The sequence below is a fragment of the Micropterus salmoides genome, unplaced genomic scaffold (assembly GCF_014851395.1).
Source record: "Micropterus salmoides isolate LMB-PRFRI ecotype aquatic unplaced genomic scaffold, ASM1485139v1 Ms_hic_scaffold_6, whole genome shotgun sequence".
NCBI classification, from domain to species: domain Eukaryota; kingdom Metazoa; phylum Chordata; class Actinopteri; order Centrarchiformes; family Centrarchidae; genus Micropterus; species Micropterus salmoides.
In genome coordinates, this window is record NW_024044348.1 from 10482040 (window position 1) to 10502189 (window position 20150).

The following is a 20150-nucleotide window of genomic DNA, read 5'->3' on the forward strand; positions in this document are numbered from 1 at the left end:
CAGACGGGATTTATTAAAAATAGATAATCATTTTTCAATATTAGGCATGTCTTGAATGTCATTTACTCCCCTTCCGAACCTGAATCTGAAGAGGTCTTCGTGCTGCTTGACGCCGAAAAAGCATTTGATCGTGTTGAGTGGTAATATCTATTTGACACTTTGCATAGGTTTGGTTTTGGTGAGGTTTTTATTAGTTGGATTAAGTTTCTGTATTCTTCTCCTGTCGCCTCTGTCCGCACTAACGATACCTCATCCCCTTACTTTCAGTTACAGCACGGAACAAGGCAGGGATGCCCCCTTTCCCCCCTTCTCTTCATTCTTACTGTAGAGCCCCTCGCCATAGCTATTCGCTCAGACAATACGATCTCTGGTATTTCAAGGGGAGGTCTTGAACACAAAATTTCTCTTTACGCTGATGACATCATACTTTTTCTCTCAAAACCATCTTTCTCGTTGCCTAGGGTCCTTGCATGTATCAAAAAGTTTGGCTGCATCTCTGGCTACAAACTCAACATTCATAAGGTTGAGCTTTTTCCCATAAACATAGAGGCAAATAAACTCCCACCCTCCGCCGTACCCTTTAAGCTAGCTTCGGATGAATTTAAATACCTTGGAATTACTGTCACGCGGAAACTTGCCAACCTATTTAGTAAAAACTTTACACCTGCTCTGGAATCAGCTAAATCAGATATTACCTAAATTTCTGTACCTTTTTCAGTGTGTCCTCGTTTTCATCCCAAAAGCCTTTTTCAGAACCATTAATCAAGCCATTTCTTCCTTCATTTGGAATAAAGTTCCTAGCAGAATACGTAGGCCTATACTACAACTACCAAAAAGGTCGGGGGGGCTTTCCCTCCCAGACCTTCAGTCATACAACTGGGCTGCCAACATCCACAGCATTCTGTACTGGCCTCATTGCCATTTCGGTCTCAGTGATTGGGTCACTGTATGGGTACAAACTGAAGAAGCTTCCTGCCAGCCAGCATGCCTGACAGCTCTTCTTTGCTCCCCACTAACTTTGATTCCTAAACGTTCAAACTATAACCCGATAGTCAATCAGTCTCTACGCATCTGGAAACAGTTCAGATCCCACTTTGGGTTCCAATCTTCCCCGTTGTCCTCCCCTTATAATAGAAACCCAGTATTTCCCCCTTCATTGAATAACAATGTCTTTGGGATCTGGCCTAAGAAGGGAATTAGAACAATTAAGGATCTATATGTTGATGGAGTGTTTGCCCCCTTCTCACAGTTCTCAAAATTTAACCTCCCTAAGACCAATCTTTTTAGGTTTCTTTCAGATTTGAGATTTCGTCAGGAAAACTTCTTCACATTTCCCAAGACTCCCGCCCCAAATGCCCCTTGACACTATTCTAAAAAATGAATGTTAATGGTAAGGGAGCTGTGTCTGCACTTTATGACCTCATTACTGGACTCTCTACCCCTTCTGTAGAGAACACGAGACAAAACTGTGAGGACGACTTGGACCACAAGTTTAAATATGAGGAATGGAAAGAAGTTCTAAGTAGGATTAACTCCTCTTCTATATGTGCTCGTCATAACCTCATACAGTTCAAATTTGTACATCGTATTTATTGGACTAAGGTCAGACTAGCAAAGGTTAAACCGGATATGGACCCTACCTGAGACAGATGTAGGTGAGCCCCTGCATCACTCCTTCATATGTTCTGGCTTTGTCCAAGGCTGATCACTTTCTGGAAATCCATTTTCGATTCTCTGTAGCATTGGACTCAATAATCAGCCTGTGCCCGCTTGTTTCACTTTTTGGCCTAACGCCAAAAAAAACAACTCTCAAAGATTCAAAAAGGCACTCTCGCCTTCTCTACTTTAATAGCTAAACAACGGATTCTTCTGAATTGGAAACAAACAAAACATCCACCTACTCATATTAACTATATTACATAACATGATGAGCTACATTCACCTTGAAAAGATTAGGTATTTGAGGGATAGTAAGCAACAGAAGTTTTGCCTGGTTTGGGAACCATTTATCTCTCACTTTTCCTCTCTTAGTGCTGCTGAGATCACCCCCACTCTACCATCAGCCTCTTCATTTTTAACTTTTGGCTGAGAATCTGGAGGCCCCCGCCCCCCTCTTGTTTTTTTATTTATTTATTTTTAATTGTGTGACCATCAAATTTACATATTTCTGCCTTCTTTTATATTTATTTTAATTAATTAATTTAAAAAAAATTGTGTATTTACTGTGACTATTGTTAGAATTGCCAGGCTTGGGAATGTTTGTTCTTTCATGTCTTGTACATGTTATTGTTTTAAAATAACAAAAAATAAAGTTCTATAAAAGAAAGATTGAATATGAGTAAATCAACTGGTCCTGATAACATCCCTGGTCATGTACTAAAAACCTTCACCAATCAGCTAATTTTTACTGAATTTTTTAACATTTCATTGTCCACCATTGTCCCTACATCTAAAAAGTCTACAATGCCTAGTCTGAAGAACTACTGCCCTCTGGCAATCACAACCATTCTGATGAAATGCTTTGATAAACTGGTTCTCCAAGATCAACATCCCAGCCAGCCTGGACCCTCACCAGTTTGCTTTAAGAACCAACAGATCCACAGACAATAATTAATAAATATAATTTAAGCAATTAAATATAAATATAATTTGCTTTGTAGCCTAGAGGGAACTACACACTGCAATTTGCATTTTACAACCCTGTTATAAGATGACAATTTAACTTGTACTTTGAGTTTATTATTCACCAGTAATTCCAGAATTTTTACCAAACAAAAACCTGTATCCTGGTGGCCTTGTGGCATATCATCCATTTGGTCTCTCTCTTCATTTAATGTCACCTGTCTTTTGTCTACTATCAAATACAGGCAATCATGCCCAAAAAATACTAAACTTAGTTTTAAATAGCCCCATTCTACACCACAATTCACACAGCGCATAGGCTTTCATTTGTATTTCAGTCATTCATTATGCATACTTCATAACGCACAAAGCACCAGCTTTCCATCCACATTTCAACACAACAAATGTTTTGTTCAATGCCAAAAAAGCATTTCACGGTTTGACTGAAGCTAAAATGCTGTAATACTTTATTATTTAATATAAATAAATATATATTATACAAATATAATATAAAGTTTGATGAACTCAAATATACAACCGAGAAACTGCAACAGACAGGACAAGACTAGAGATAGGACCTTATTCTGCGATAAATATAATTGCATTTATAAATAAAAACTTGAGTCTGATTAAAATTAGTTACTACACAGAGTTGTAAAAGCAACACTCGTACAATACTGCTCACATTCCTTTCATTTTACGAGCAAAATGTCTACACACTAAAACCTTCTGTAGTGTTGTATAACTGATCCACTTCAGACAAAACAGCTTTAACACACACAAAGACTTATTCATCAAATCTTTGTTTTAGCTGTGATCTCTCATAGTAGTACTCGTTCACAGATACTTGTGGTGCACATGTTGTAGCTGAATCAATCATTAAAAGCTTATCAGTAACATTAAACATGCTTTTAATCTATCTTTTTCCACTTTTCTCTATTGTTTATCTTGTGAGTAAAATAGAGCCGCAGCTATTTAAAGCTCAATCAACAATGCGCTGTTGATATTACAGGTTTCCTCTCAAGCCACATGCTGCATATTAAGTTCTAATTTTGAGTCGGTAAATTAAGCTTTATAGATTTCTACTGCATCTTTCTTTATGTCCATGTGATCTTTTTGTTTGCTAACATATGGTTTTAATAAATTTCTCAGAGAAAATACAATAATTAACTATAATCTCACCATGTGAAAGGAAGTTTGGAGCTATTTTTGTGAAAGGGTTTCTAATTCTTTTCAGCCGAGACTGACTGTCCTGGCTGTTAGATGTGTGTAAATTATACCACTGAGTGCATACAGTACATTAGAATACAAAAATATGAACCTCTTGAGAAGTTGACATCTTCCAGATTGCGTATGTGATGAGACAATGGAGCAGCTGGTGGTCGAGGAAGATGATGCCATTACTTATTGTTTGGAGATGGTTGAAAGGTTGTTTCCTGTGATGCTGTGCAAGATTGTTTTCACAAAACTGATTCATTTGGAGCTTTAAAAGTTCAAAGCTAGAGTGTAGAGGACTCACAAAAAGAACCAAGAGAGGATGTGGGGAATAATGGTTGCTTCCTCTGTGTATTATTGTCTGTTAAGTCAGTTAATCCGTTGGCTTCTCTGTCACTGAATTCCCTTTCCTGACATGTCCTCTGATAGCACTTTCAGTAGCTGCGGTCAGAGCAGACATTACTGTATGTTGGAAAAAAACACTTATGTGCTAATCACAGACAAGGAGTCAGTTTACTTAACCTCTAACTATGAGGTAGTAATAACATTGATTGTGAAAGGCTAGGGAGTCATCGTGAAGATAGATGAGAAGAGTTCAATCCATGGCACAAAGATGGAAAAACTGAAAAAGAATCTGGACTCATCCAAAACATCTGGGAAGGTGTTCAAACATCCTGTAACTTTGCATTCAAAATATCTATTTTTTACTATTCATTTCAATCTATGAAACTATTCTGTAATATTAGCTTTAATTGTGTAGTTCTGTTGCTTATAATAATATCTGCTAATAATTCCAAAATGCTTTTTGTATTCACAGAAACTTAACATGTTATCATATTTATGTCTACACATTCACATTGATTATTATTAGTTCCATTGTTGTATTCGGCTGGGAGTATTTCTGTATTTACTACTTGGCAGTGTGTTTCTGTAAGGCATGTATGTGTCTAAAGCTCACTAAATAACGCATTATATACACTGTGACGAGAGGACTCTAGGAAGTCACTCCCAGACAAGCAATAGAGAGCCTAAGTCCCTCCCCTTCCGGTGGAACACCAGGGGACCTTATTTCGGAAAAAGATTTTACAGTAGTCAATGACAAGGAACAGCAAATATTTTGATCCCGTTTGAATTGTGCCCACATATGAAGTTTGTCATTTTAAAAGATACATTTTAAAGTCAAGAAAGTCGCAATTTGTTGTAATACTGTTGAGGTATAAGACTGTGAAAATACATAATTACAAAGACCACAAACCCAAAAGTTGCGTATGTGACATCGTAACTGTTTCTGTCAATGACTGATGCTAATGTTACTGAAGCTAACGTCTTTCGGGAGGATGATGTGATAAAAGGAGTCGTTGGAGTAAACACATCAGGTGAGATATATTTCAGCATGGAACATAGCTAAGTTCCCCTTCGAGGGAACTCGAACTGCGTCGGTGACGACACTATGGGAACGCCTCTGGGCGTGGCAGGGCTGAAACATGAATGAAACCACTCCAATCCTATTGGTGTTGCTAGAACGGTAGCGTGTGACGGCGTAACTGGAGGCGTATATAAGCACGCCGGCACACAGGACACATAGGACACATTAGCTCTTTTCTATTCATGAGGCACTCTGGCATGTTTAGAAAGACTACAAGTATCCAACTCTTACCTGGAAGGATGGCAGACAGAGATGGCTGGTGAGCAATTCAGGAGATGTGTTTTCCCGTGACCACGTTACATCACGGCGGGCGACACTCATGCCCTGTGTGTTTCCTGTTTGGGGATGCCGCATGCCCAGGCAGCTCTCAAGGGGGCTGCTTGCGGCCATTGCGAGGCCATGGGGCTCCCAGCGCGACATCTCTGACGGCATCGGGATTGCCGAGGCTTCCCATGTCTCGTCTGCTGACTCCGACTCCCCTCGGTCTCGTTCGGGAGCCCGCTTCGCAGATTCTCCCGCTCGAAGTATGAGCCAGGAGAGGCTGCAGCTATCCGGCTCTGAGGAGCTGGACGTGCTTAGCATCATGGAGGAGGAAGACTTCCGGGAGAGAAAAGCGGAGCGTCATCAGTCGGCGCCCAGCTATGACGAACTCCTAGAGGTGGTGATGCGGGCAGTGAGCAAGCTCCAGCTCGACTGGCCGCAGGATGTACCAGAGACACTGGATGAGCGCTTTCTGCAGCGCCATGCGCCGCCTCCGCACCATTCTCTGCCGTTTTTTCCAGACTTGCATGATGAGTTGTGCAAGTCCTGGGATAAGCCCTTCTCAGCTCGTCTGACTACTCCCCCGCTCCGGGTCTATAGCGACGTAGTGGGAGTAAAGGGGTTTGGCTATGGGATGATGCCCGGGTTGAGGATGCTTTGGCTAGCTATCTTTGCCCGGTCATGCGTCATCCCTCAAAGAGCCGGCGCTACCTACCAAGCCATGTCGTATGACATCTGCTTTGGTGGGCAAAGCTTACATGGCGGTGGGCCGGGCTGGTGCAAGCCTGCACACAATGGCGGTTTTTCAGGCATACCAGGCCAATCTGCTGAAGGACATAGACTCGGGAGCAGGCCCCTCTGAGGAGGATATTGCTGAGCTCCGCCGAGCTACATACTTGTCACTAAGAGTCACAAAGGAGACGGCCCGCGCTCTTGGTCGCTCCATGTCAGCACTGGTAGCCATGGAACAGTACCTATGGCTCAACCTGTCGGGCATCCATGAGAAAGAGAAGACCTTTCTCCTCGACGCACTGATCGCGACTTCTGGCCTGTTTGGCGAGGCGGTTGACGCCGTCGTCAACAGGTTCCAGCATGCCAGGACGCAAGGAGAGGCGTTCCGGAAATATCTCCCTCGTCGTTTGGGTTGGAGAGACGTGAGAGGGCCCAGCCGTCATCCAGCTCCTACCGCCAGACCCAGAGGGTCTGCCTTTGTTCCCTGTCAGCATTGGAAGAAACCTTGGTTCCTGTCCCAAGGGCCCGTGTTGGGAGCGTCATGTCGCCGGACAATTATTTCGACAGAAATAACGGGATGGGGCGCGGTCATGGACAGCCGCTTCGCGAGAGGCTCCTGGGAGGAGCATCATTTCTCTTGGCACATAAATTGCTTAGAAATGTTGGCGGTTTTCAGAGCTCTGAGGAGTTTTCTGCCTGCACTCCGCGGTCGCCACGTCCTTGTCAAGACCGACAACACGGCGGTGGTGGCCTATTTGAATCACCAGGGGGGTCTGCGCTCGCGCCCATTATGCTAGCTGGTGCATCGGATCCTCCTGTGGTACTAGCAGAGACTGCTGTCCCTCAGAGCGATGTACATTCCTGGGACCCAGAATCAAGGAGCAGACCTGCTGTCGAGACAGGGGCTGAGGCCCGGGGAATGGAGACTCCACCCCGAGGTGGTGGAGTTATTGTGCGAAGAGTTCGGCCCCATAGACGTGGACTTGTTTGCGTCTCAAGAGACGACGCGCTGTCCTCTGTGGTTCTCCCTCTCGCCCCCAGCCCCACTAGGGCTGGATGCCATGGTACAGACGGGGCCGAGGCTGCGGCTGTATGCCTTTCCCCCAGTCGCTCTGCTTTCGGAGGTTCTGGAGCGGGTCCGTCAGGACGGTGTCAGCCTACTGTTAGTAGCCCCGTTTTGGCCGACCCAAGTGTGGTTCTCAGACTTAATTTTGCTCCTAGAGGGCCCGCCATGGCAGGTCCCTCTGAGGAAGGATCTGCTGTCTCAGGCGCAGGGCCAGGTCTTTCACCCTTGCCCCGCCCTATGGAGACTGTGGGTCTGGCCCCTGAGGGGGCCCAGTTCCTGGAGGCGGGCCTCACGGCAGGAACAGTCGAGACGCTGCTCAGCTCCACAGCCCCATCCACGAGAAGGATGTATGGCCTGGAATGTGTTTGCCACCTGGTGCAGAGAACGAGCGGTGGACCCAGTTACCTGCCCGGTGACTATTGTACTGGAGTTCCTCCAGGACCGTTTCTCTGCTGGCCTTTCCCCATCCACACTCAAGGTATAGGCTCCAAGGCTGGGCTCCCCACTTCCAAACACACGATCAGCAACTGGATTGTTCAGAGTATTTCCCTGGCCTATCAGGTGCGCGGGTTACCTTCACCTATGGCCGTAAGGGCGCACTCTACTCGAGGCATGGCGGCTTCTAGGGCCCTCCTCGCAGGGGCGTCGCTCCAGGATTTGTGTGATGCGGCTGGCTGGGCCACCCCTCACACCTTCATCCGGTTCTACAGTCTGGACCTTCCTTCTGCACCCGGCACCCGTGTGCTCTCCTCCTAGTCGTGCCGTCAGGTGCTGCACGCTGGGGGCAGGCGGGGTTTTGGCGCAGCCTAAGTGGGTATTCTCGTTCCCACAGTGTCGTCACCGACGCAGTTCGAGTTCCCTCGAAGGGGAACATCTCGGGTTACGTATGTAACCCTTGTTCCCCGAGAAGGGGAATGCGACACTGCGTCGGTCCACCACACCTCACCCCGCCTGGAGTGCCTTGCTTCATAGAAAAGGGCTAATGTGTCCTGTGTGCCGGCGTGCTTATATACGCCTCCAGTTACACCGTCACACGCTACCGTTCTAGCAACACCAATAGGATTGGAGTAGTTTCATTCATGTGTCAGCCCTGCCACGCCCAGAGGCGTTCCCATAGTGTCGTCACCGACGCAGTGTCTCGTTCCCCTTCTCAGGGAACAAGGGTTACATACGTAACCCGGGACGCTATCGAGGTAGTAGTAATTTTAGCATTACCGTGCTTACATGTTGCTGATGTATATTGTGGGAGATGTTACCGTTTTACAACAAACTGTGACTGATAAAAAGATAAGCTGTCTCTCGCCATTGACAACCATACATATTTTTCCGAAATAAGGTCCCATGGGCCGGAAGCAAAAGCGAGTGACTTGGGCTTTCTATAGTTCCATCAGCTCTCATTCTTTATGCTAAACTAAGCTAACTGCCTGCTGGCACAAAATTCACATTTAGCCTGCAGACATAAGAATGGTATCAATATTTTTTATCTATTACTCAGCAAGAAAGCAATATTTCTTCAAATTCTGAGAGAATCAAATAGGTTGAAACGGTTATAATAAGTATAAGATGATAATAAGTAATTATCAACCATTGTATCAACTGTTGTTTAAAATTAATAATTTAAACAACATGGATTTTGATGAATGGAAATGTCACTGTTAATGCCACATACTTACAATGTTCATGACAGCGAGGACGTAGCTTTCCACAGCTTTGCTCCCATGATACTCCACCATTTTAGGGTCAGCCACCACCAGCGTTTCCACCCACTTCTCTTTGCTGACTGAACGTTGACGAATTCTCCTCCTCCTTCTCTGCTGGCGGTGCTCCCATCGCTCCCGCTGTCTTTCAATGTCCTCAAAACTTTGATGGGAATCTGGAGATAGAAATAGACATTAAACTAACTTTCTGACTGAGGCACAGTGTGTACCAACATAGCACACCAGGTATGACTTTAAACTTGCCAGATAGATTCTACTGTAAAGTATATAGCCTAACTGTTTTTCTTGGATCAAGGCCTAGACCATCCTCATGGCCTCTCTGCTTTTATTATTCTTGCTCTCCTTAAAATCTCCTATCTAAAATATTAAGTTGAAAATGTAAGTGACCTAGATGTTAGAGATTTAACGTCCACTGTTTGGAATACCGCTTTCTATCTGAATACTAATCATTTGTAATTATCACATACTGGAGCCTTATCTTATCTTGCATAATTACATACATTCATCCACTCTTTTTGCACTCCCTTTGGCACTGTCATCATCTATCCATCCATCTATCTCTATTTATCCATCCATCCATCCATCTCTATTTATCTATCCATCTGTATATAACTGCGCTGATACGTTGTACTTCTAATTCTGTGAGCAGTTTTATTCACATCAGCAGTTGCGCGCAAAATAAAATGAAAATTTAATACCTTAGCTTTATTGGTCCTTTAAAGTCTTAAAACTACCACTTAGTCACACAATACTGCACTGATGTCTGGAAGACAGTTTTTTTTTAGCAATTCACATGGCAAAAGCAGTTCAAATTCCTATTAATGTATTCATAAGCTCAAAGCACATATTCTTGATCTTGGCCTGCAGATTATTAACCAGAAACAGCCTCATAAGAGAGAGAGACAACAAAATTTGATCGTCATCATATTCATTCCTGTCATTCAGTGCTCAGTGTCTCATGTAATCAGTGGATAAGTCCTAGTATAATGTTGGCTCTTTAAACGGACTGATTCTAACGTGCTATCAGACTGTATGTTATTACTCAATTAAGAACGAATAACAAGAGGTCAAGTTTTGAGTATTGTAAAACTAAAGTGGCACTTTCATGACATGTGTGGGTTATGAGAAAAAAGTGATTTACTTTTGATTCCACATGTGCCGTTGACAGCTTGCTTCCCTGAGATGGGCTGTACGACTGGACTCCAGGAGGGAGGGGGCGCATGGCGTTTGTAGATGGCATGGGCTTGTGGTGCTGAGGCCTCATCGCTCGACTTCTCCAGAGGCTGAATAAAAAACTCTTCATCAGACAACTTGAACAGTCCTGTCTGAAGAAAAGAAGGGATGCAAGTCAGTTTTCTCTTCATCTCTTTAAATATTTCATTGTGCTCTAGAATATTGCGATGGGTATTTCTCAACATTCTCTTAGGTTTTACAGGCCAAGTCGTTATCCAATTAACCAAGAAAATAACCAGCAGAATGATTGATAATGAAAATTAGTTGCAGTCAGTTAGTCAGTTGCACCCTATATCACCTATGTACCCCAACACAGGCTTTATAATACAATATTTCCACACTGCAATATTCACAAAACAAGTACAGATATGTTTATATTTATTAATTATTAATGCATTTTTTTTGCTGACTAGATTCATATTGAGAATGTTTTAATGTGACGATGCTGCTATGCAAACTCATCTCATCCTGCAGTTAGAAACAGTATAAACAGCCTGATGTCTTAAATTGCTGTAGATATCCAGGGTGTAACTGATATAGGGGAGATATCTGATGTCACATAAATTACTGCACATGCTGGGGCAGTGCCAAAACCTAATTCCAGAAGCTCCCTGCTTTTTCTGTTGACCATCCTTGCCCTATATTTAATTCTTGTCCACCTTCTGCTCCCATTAACTTGCCCTCAGCTGTCACAGAGTCACACAGTTCCGCCGAAGCTCAGGGAGGAGGGCTCATGCTACAAAATACGTACAGTTCCATATGGGGAAAGTCAAGTAGATCTCTTATAGACTGAGCCCCTCTGCTCTGTAAATAACTTCATCCTTGCACTCAGTTTGTTTGTGTGTGCTGTTGTCTCTGCATCACTGTCACCAACAAAACCTCTAAAACATTTATTTTACCAGTGACATGCAGTTGAGTTCTTACATTATTGTATTTTTAGCCTGACCCAAACATTGCAGGAATGTGGCACACCTTATACACCCTGATGGAAATAACATATTTATCAGCAGGTGTAAATAAAAATCCTATTTATTTTCAACAGCTTCAACAAATTTTCTGGGGCTCACCTGGCGGTAGATTCCTATATGTGTATATATACATATATATATATATGTGTCATAAAGAATAAGATGACAACAATAAATACGTATGTGCATGTCTCTACCAAAAAAGAGGGTTTGAGGGATATTAGCTCTCTGACGGATGACCATAGATTTGCACAATGCTTTTTTTTTTATGTTTAGGACACTTAAGAATCAGTTTTGGTTTGTGATGACAGTGAGCACATTGCAAGAAAGCACAATGAGACAAACATATATGATTAAAATAAATATACTGATAATTATTGGGTCTGAGCATATTGTGTTTGTAGGTGGATGATTATGAGAAATGTTGATGCCAACAAGGAGAGCCATAGTGCACCACACATCATGTCAGGGTATGTTTCTATTCATCCATGGAGGGTTAAATGAAGGGCAATGTGATATAGTAGTACTGGTTGCATTTGCAATGTGCGCCCATGAATTTTGGAGGTATTCTTCAATTACTGGCATGCTCCAATACAATTCATCACACGATCAACTTGGTAGCTTGGATGGTATTCAAAGAGCAAAAGAGTGTTAATAAAGGTTGACATGGACTCATAACTTTATGTGAACAGCCATTTTTATTCCTATAATTCCCCCCATAATTACATAACAGCAGGTGACACATTCATGAGTTTCAGGTGAGATTAATCTCCTTCCACTAATGGTCCAAACCCCAGCTGACCAAAGGGCCCCTTTAGTGAGGTGACGGCTTTGATGCGCAACTACCACATGATAATGAGGCTAGAAAGGGTAGATACATGAAACCTCTTGGGAAGGATATACGGATGGTATTCATCATTTGAATAGTTACACAGTTTACAGTCATTTTTAAAGAATAAACAACTGCTTTATTAAGATACACTGCTTATCAATAATGATATTACTTGCATGTTGTACTGTACCACCACATATTCTGGCAAAAAGGCTTCTGGATGACAACAGTTTAGATCTATGGATTCCCAACTTCCTCAGTAATCGGTCACAGAAGGTTACGATGGGAGCTACTGCTCCAATGTGTGCATACCAAATACTAAATACCCACAGGGCTGTGTATTATCTCCAGGGCTTCTTTATTTGTAAATAAATATGTCAGTTATTACTAATTATTTAAGAAAATACATATTTTTTAAACTGTCAATGACTGAGAATAAAAGTAGTTCTAAAGTAGTTCTGACTCATGCCACAGTGCATCTACAGGAAGAGTTTAAATACTTATCTGAGTCGCGAAGCAATAAAGCAGGTCTAAAACCCTATACACACAAAAGTACCTTTATATCATAATAGAATAAAGTGCTCCCACTTACATTTACTAATAACAGATTCCTTTTCAAGTGACCTTTTTTAACTCATTATGGCTTCAAAGATAAAGCAGATGAGATCAGCACTCATGCTTTAGAACATTAATACACGCACACTGGCTACTTTATCAGGTACACCTGCTCATTAAACAGTCCTCCAAACAACAAACTGTAATTCTTTAGCTCCATAAATAAAAGGTTCCAGAAAAAAACGACAGTCAAAGAAATATTTTTAAATAGAGAATCTGAAAGTTGTCACGCATCAAATAATTCGCAAACACAAAGAAACCTCAACAACATAAAAATAATCTGCAGGGCTCTCTCTCCTCATATGTCATCAACATTCAACACTCCTCCTTCTCAAAGACACAAGTGTAAAACGTGATTAATGAAAGACTAAAAAACATTAATGCTAATCTAATGTTTGCCAAAAGCTTTGGATGATCTTCAGTAATACTGACAAATATCCTACAGTGCAGTCTCTAAATATTGTGACAGTGACATAGTGTTCACAAGTTTGGCTCTGTTCTCCAGGACATCAGATTTGAAATGAAAGAATGGTGATGAGGGTAAAGTGCTGACTTATCAGCTCTAAGGTCTAACTGAAAACACATTTCACCCCTTTTGCAGTCAAAAGAACATCAGAGATTATTTTGAACATTTAAGTAGGTTTACATGTTGTTACTACTACTATTGCTAGCTAGTGAACTGGAATTAATAGTGCACTTTTCCCTGCTCATGTTTGTTTGGTGGCTCGTTCAACAAGCTAAGGTCAAGGACAAGACATGTTCGTGTTTATAGTTACAAGCTCTCCATCTATGTAATTTGAGAAAGAACAGTATTCTGTTGAAATAATACAAATATAGAGGGCACCATCATGAAAAACATATAGTATAAAATATTAATTATTATTCTTTCTCAAAGCATATAAGTATGCTGAAAAAAAACAGAAAAACAGAACATCATTTAGTTCAATTCAATTTAGTTTCAGTTAGAGTAACATCCATACTAAGTGAGCAGGTCCCATCATTTTAGGACAATGATCCCTAATGTAAAGACAAAGCAACCAAGGAGTCTTTTAGGGACAAACAAGAAATTTCGTCAGTCGTCTGACCTCAATTAAGCTGATCATGTGTTTCACTTGCTGTAGACCAGACTAAAGGCAAAAAAGAAACAAGCAAGGCTTGAAGCTGACTGCCGTACTGATCCACCAATGTGGATATTATGTATCTGCTGATGTGTGTGGGCTGTAGACTTCAGAAAGTGAACGCCTGCTAATTAACCATTGATTACAAAATAAAATGCCTTTTAAGTTCATTTTTGAGAGTCAACTTACTTTTGGTCTCTTCTAAAATTGGGTGAAAACAAAAGTGTGGATTAGTGCTTGTGTTCTGGAGTGTGTATGGTAAGGGACTACTTCTCATTTGACCTCTAGTTGAGCAGTTAGTCCAGTGAATCATGCAGCGGCAGCTTAATATGTGCAGACAGGGTCAAGATGTTCGGTTCATATTCAGCTAAACATTACAGTTGGTAAGATGTGTGATCTATAAGACTCTAATTGCCTTGTTATATATTTGTGTACGATGTTGTGATTCCAGCCTATCAGAAGCAGCTTTTGTTTTGAGATTTTTGTGCACAAGCACACTTACAGTTAACAGAGAAGGGTGCAGTGAGCAAAAATGTGCAGACTTCAAACCAAGGTTAGACACACGTAAGCCAACAGGAAGAACATAAGTCTGCGGGGAGCAGAAAAGAATCTATGAACACATATAGCCTTGAAGCAGAGGGCATATAGCAGCAGGAGACCTAGACTTGTTCCACTCCTGACAGCTTACATGAAAATCATGGCAGTACAGTGGGGAAAGGATTACCAAAAAAAGTGAAATAATTGCCACTCTCCTGATTGTGGGCCATTAAACCTCTTATGATGTGGAGAGAGTAGGCCTTAAAAACATTAATCCATGGATGGTGTCAAAGGTGGTGGTGCACATGCAATGATCTCTCCACCTTTGTATCTATTCGATTTGAGTGTTCCCCAAAAGACAATGCAGTAACTTACCTTATGTTGGAATATAATTGTGACCCTAAAACTAAAGTGACTCCACTCAGTAGTCTCCACATTCTTTAGATCTCTACCCAATAAAGCTACAGATGGAGTAAAGTTTGCAGGATGGATTTGCAGCTAAATATCTGCAGGAAGTTTTAGCATGGATCAAAATCTCAAGGTTTCCAGCATCTCACTGAATCCATACCTCAAACTAGTCAGGTCGGATATACAGCACATGACTGTGCTTTTCAGCAGACATGTCACAGTAGGAAAAGATTGTCCCAGTAAGCCACAACAGTGTGACAGTGACCCAGCATGCACAATACCAGGACCCTAAAACTGATAACAGCCTTCTGCTGCAGCTGACACCCCTGCGTTTAACTTGAAAAGCATTTGAACAACTTCCACGGGACTTCGAGCTTTTAAGTTACTCACCAGTCCATCGCAGGTGCTTATGGCTGCGCTTCCTTTAACAGTGGCCCCATCCCACACTTCACCTAAGAAATGGCACTGAGAGGATCCAGGAGGATGGATCCGGGCTCCATCCAGGCCACCATACCTCCTCTCCGTCAGGAAGCCTGGAGCCAGCAGGTTTGGGTTGAGGGTGAGGTTAAAGTGCAAACTGTGGTCAGCATGCCAGAACTGGTAAAAGACTCGATCAGAGTCCGCTGGTCCCCCTGAGGCTTCCCGGCGCTGTACACGGCGAGCATGGTGAGACAGGAAGTTGGACAGGAAGTGACCTCTGGCATCCACTCTAGTAGGGTGAACCACTTCATACTGAGGCAGATCCTTCAGAGATCTCTCTGTCAAAGCCATGGTGGGAAGAGAAGATGTAAGATTAATAAATCATGGGAATGGGGAGGGCAATTAAATAATTAAGTGGCTATAAAGCTGTAAACAAAACTGTGGAAACTATAAACAAACCCATATGGTGTCAAATCTGACTTTGAATACAGCTGCAGTGTATACAGTGCCTGTCAGACGACCGCTGCTTCAAGCTGGATTCTTGTCTCCTATCCTCCTTTTACTTTTCACTCTCATCTACAGCAGGTTTATAAAGATGGTGAAATTCATTCCTCTGATAACAAAAAATACTCCATTATTTCCTGTGATCTGGAATAGCTGAATCAGCAGCATGAAAGGAAATGTGAGAAACATCTCCCTCTGTGAGCAAGGGTAAAGAAAATGAAGGGGGATTACCAGCAGTCTGCTCTTCTCAATTCTATATATACACGGCCTCATTGTGGCCGGCTGATGGGAACAATATTACTGACGACAATAGTGCACATTTGGCCCACAACATTCATTCAAACATCTCAAGTTTATTTTTCAGTGGTGAATGAGTCTTGCTCAACTTCCCATATCTTAATTTAGTCCATCACACTGGAAAATCAACATTTATGTTTAGGATGCCTTTTCATTAGACTCACTTACATAAGAAAACACTTGAGGTGTAGCTAGAAAATCAAGTGGCTGGGAATTTACATATGAAACTACATATATACACAGATGTTTTTAAAAGATCGTGACCACATTTTTTAGAACAGAAGTTACTTTAGGCCTATTTAAAATCCTGGAGCAGCACTGTATGTACTCAAAATGCATTTGAATTATGTTTTATGGTTCATTTTCCTTGAGAATGTGATACTTTTGTTGGGGAAGTATTGTATCATATCATATTATAAATTGTTCATGATAATATCGGTTTAATGCGATAAATATTTCTCATAACAGCAATATTATGACATGTTTGTATTTACTTCATGACTATGAAGCAACAAGCACAGTTGAAAGAAAAAAGTAACATTGCTGCCAGCTCCACTGCGGAGGAGTTTGCTCCACATAAAGAGGGCAACTTAGAAAGTGTGGAAGTAGTTTGGACATAAAATGTTAGATCTACAACAAACCATTGTGCTCATGTAAGCTTTGAAGAAGATAGAAGAAGAAGAAGAAGATAGAAGCAGATAGCAGCACCAGCAGGCATCACACCAAACTTCTTTCACCAAAGTGTGTACAAAGGGAGCTAGATTGTGTGTATAGCTATAGCAATTAATAATAATGTCATTTTCCATAATTCATTATATCGAAATAAAATATTTTAACTACCCTGCAATATCATGATATTATTTTAAGGCAGTATCACCAATCCCCAATTTTCACATACAAAAAAGAAAATATTATATCAACAAATGTGGCCAATCTGCACAAGAAAAAAAATCTGGGGGAAAAAACTGGAGCCAACAACAGCTGTTTCATAAATATCTCATTCATTCTGTGCAGCTCACAGTACAAATAAGACCGGTGTTGCATCATAATTTGCAAACGCACTGAATTTGCATGTAGATGATCTGTCAAGGTATTATGAGGATGTATGAGCAGCTTGATCTTATTCAAGAGAAACAGGCGGAATGCAAACAATGATTTCACACACACAAACATTTTCAAGAATACATCAGTGCAGCTGAGAAAGATCTGTGTCTGCCAACCAGTTACTTGGAATGTCTCACTGAATAAAAAGCAAGGAAAACGCCTACAGTATGTCAGCTACATCCCAAGAAAATCTAGTGTAATTTCACCTACAGATGAAGCTCCAGATAAAACTAAATAAATCAGTCATCATGAGTTTGAATTTTGCCTTCAACTAAGCATTATATTCCAGGATGAAATTTGATTTATTGATTATTATTTTAAATCATGGCCGCCATCAGTCAATCAGCACAATCCTTTTATTATGTGTATTTTGATGATCTGGATCATCATACATACAAGTATAAGAAACTGTGTAATTTCATGAGTAGCTGGGCTCAGGACCTTGTTCTCAATGTGGGGTCTGGACCAACAGGGTTAAGTGGCTTCCAGGAGGTCTGCAGAAATAGAAATACTGATCAGGTTTCTATTAATGTAGTCCAAATCAAAATTAGCTAGGCCTTATTCACTTGGTATTATGATTTCCTCTCCCCACTTTTACTTGTGTAACTATATTGAATACAATTATGTATTTCGGTATTGAGTACAAATAAAAATGCATTAAGAGGATGCCTGTGTCCAAATGCTCCTCTATTTTGGGTTCTTAGTCATTTAAAGATTAACTTTAGGATTTATGTGCCAACACTTATCACCTGACACTGTCTTTGAGGAGGTGCCTCCCCTCACCGACACATCCTTATCTATGATGCCTGACAGCATTTCCCTCAAGAGCTCACAGCTGATTTAAACAGGATTAGGCAGAATGCACCGGACTCCATTCTGCTTGTATCTGCAATCTCGGGAGAGCCCTTACTTTTAACATCCAAACCACAAACTAAAGGGATGAAAGTGCAGCGAGGTGGAGGCAGGGGAGTGTATCCAACAAGACAAGACAGGATTAATTCTCGGATTTGATGATATCCACCAGGCCTGACAACTGACACAAACAGAATGCAGACCAGTTCTATTAAAATAATAATGATAATTCATCATGTAGATTCCCAAAGACAAATTCTGTTTCCTGACCTTCACTAGTGAGGTCAGAGGATATTGTCAGCTACAAAGGAATTCTACATTTTGGCTCAAGGGTAGGGCAGATACTTGCCAACATGGGGTTGAACCTCTGATGACTCAATAGAAAGAAGGTCTCTCCAGCTACCAGACTAAGCTGCAAAACCTTGGGTTTAATTGTTATGGTCAGCACCAAACTTTGTAAACACAAGTCACAGCTGGCCTCCCCTCCACAGAGAGGACTGCTGGCCTGCTGTCTGCATTTACTGGTCTGAATTATGCGCTGTTAAACAAATGTGCACAACAAAAGCAGCCACAATAGCAGAGGACGTGGCGACATCATGAATTGAATCTATTAAATGTTTCTGTTCACTCTCGACTAACCTGGTTCATGTGATAATCCCAACGCTTTGCAGTTCTCCAGGACCGTCAGAAGTGCGACGAAGAAGTAAATGGGGGAGACTCCTTTTCCAAAGGCGTGAAGCTCTAAGTCCAAACAGGTCATTTTGTCAGGACGGTAGCCTATATTTTGGAAACATCTAATGCTTTTTTAAGACCGCGTCGACTGTCAATTCAAATGGTTTCCATCTGGGCTGGATGCACTTTTCGCTTTGTTGCGACCATGTACTTAAACTTTGACAGTTTCAACAAACTTCTCAAATTTAGGCTTGAACATCGTCTGCCTCCACGGGGCGTTTTTGTTGCATTCTTAGACTTTTTAACTAGTTTGTATGTCGGTGTTAACGTTTGCGTACGAGTAACTGTCTCCTCTGTTCTCCATCTCCTACAGCCAGCCAGTGACAGCTTAAAAAGTTATTCTGCAAACTTTCGCAGGGCCGCCCCCACAGATGGGTGGACTTAAGACAATGGGATATCTTTCAGTGGGACTGAAGGCTTAAAGGGGAATGGCACTCCAAGAAATTGGATATAGTGCTTCACTCCAATTGGCAGTTATTCCCAAAACGGAGGGTCTTTGGGTTTCCAGTGGGTCACATGAGGACCCGTTTCGATATTGTTGCATTCACTTGGAGTCAGATCAGGGCCGTCAGTCTGTGCAGTTACCTCCCCTTGCGCGTAAAGAACAAAGAGACACGTCTTTTCCCGCGAGAAGTCTAGTAGAAATCCTGCATAAAGTGGTGAAGGAAACTGAGGTTGAAAGCATAAAGTTCAGTGACCTACATGCAGTAATGTAAACACAATTTAGGATTTCTTTTAATTTCTCATTTTTAAACGCTTCTTAAAGGGGGTTTCTTACTATCTCTCAAACTAAAACAAGTGGAATAACATTGACACTGAAGAAATTCACATGGTCACTAAACTCTACATCATTGTTTAACTTAGTTTGTCTTCAACTGCCTACGCTTAGCGCCCCCTCTAGCGGAAGAATAAAGGCACTGTGGACCACTGATGCGGAGATAGTGCCTTTGCTTGCTGAATGGCTTAGCAGCTGTTGGTCTGCATCAATTCTTATATTATACTCCATGTATTATAAAGTTTAGAGCATTTTAATGGAGCACTTAGACACACACTGACCTTGGTGAGGACGCTTACATAGACGGGGGCTGTTTAACTTTATTTTACTGCAAAACAGGAATGGGTGCAAAAAGAGGGGGTTATATAGAAGCAGATGAAAATTTGTTTTGCAAGATCTGCCTTGGTCTTGACCTGTAAATACATGTTTAGTATCTTTATTTGAGCTCCGACTGTGAAGTCTTAATTTCTGTGTTTTATTTGAATTTCCGAGATGGAAATCTGACGCATTTACGCACGGTCAATGTGGTGCATTCTGTCCCAGACCTAATGAGCTTACATGCTGTGAAAAACAGATATACATTCATGGACACCAAACATAAACCAGTCCTCTTGAGTTTGGTGATCGATTCAGGATGCTTAATGCTCATTTCAATGACTTGGACGGTCTGCCTCTCTGTTACGTCTCATTCGACCAATCACGACACAGCACAGGG

At 41.8% G+C, this 20150-nt stretch overlaps 1 protein-coding gene across 2 annotated transcripts in view; it reads right to left on the reverse strand.

Annotated features, from left to right (window-relative positions):
- The window catches only part of LOC119890065 (A disintegrin and metalloproteinase with thrombospondin motifs 7), an 86142-nt gene extending 67151 nt beyond the window's left edge, over positions 1-18991 (reverse strand). The window contains exons 1-4 of one of the 2 annotated variants that reach the window (XM_038701090.1): positions 18568-18990; positions 15142-15509; positions 10182-10365; positions 8996-9195 (exon numbers count right to left, since the gene is read on the reverse strand). In XM_038701090.1, coding sequence (XP_038557018.1) covers positions 8996-9195; positions 10182-10365; positions 15142-15509; positions 18568-18688 — 873 coding nt within the window. In that variant the 5' untranslated portion in view covers positions 18689-18990. Of the gene's footprint in view, positions 1-8995; positions 9196-10181; positions 10366-15141; positions 15510-18567 lie in introns of both variants that reach the window. The other variant, XM_038701091.1, reaches the window with a different exon arrangement.
- Between the last annotated feature and the right edge of the window lie 1159 nt (positions 18992-20150).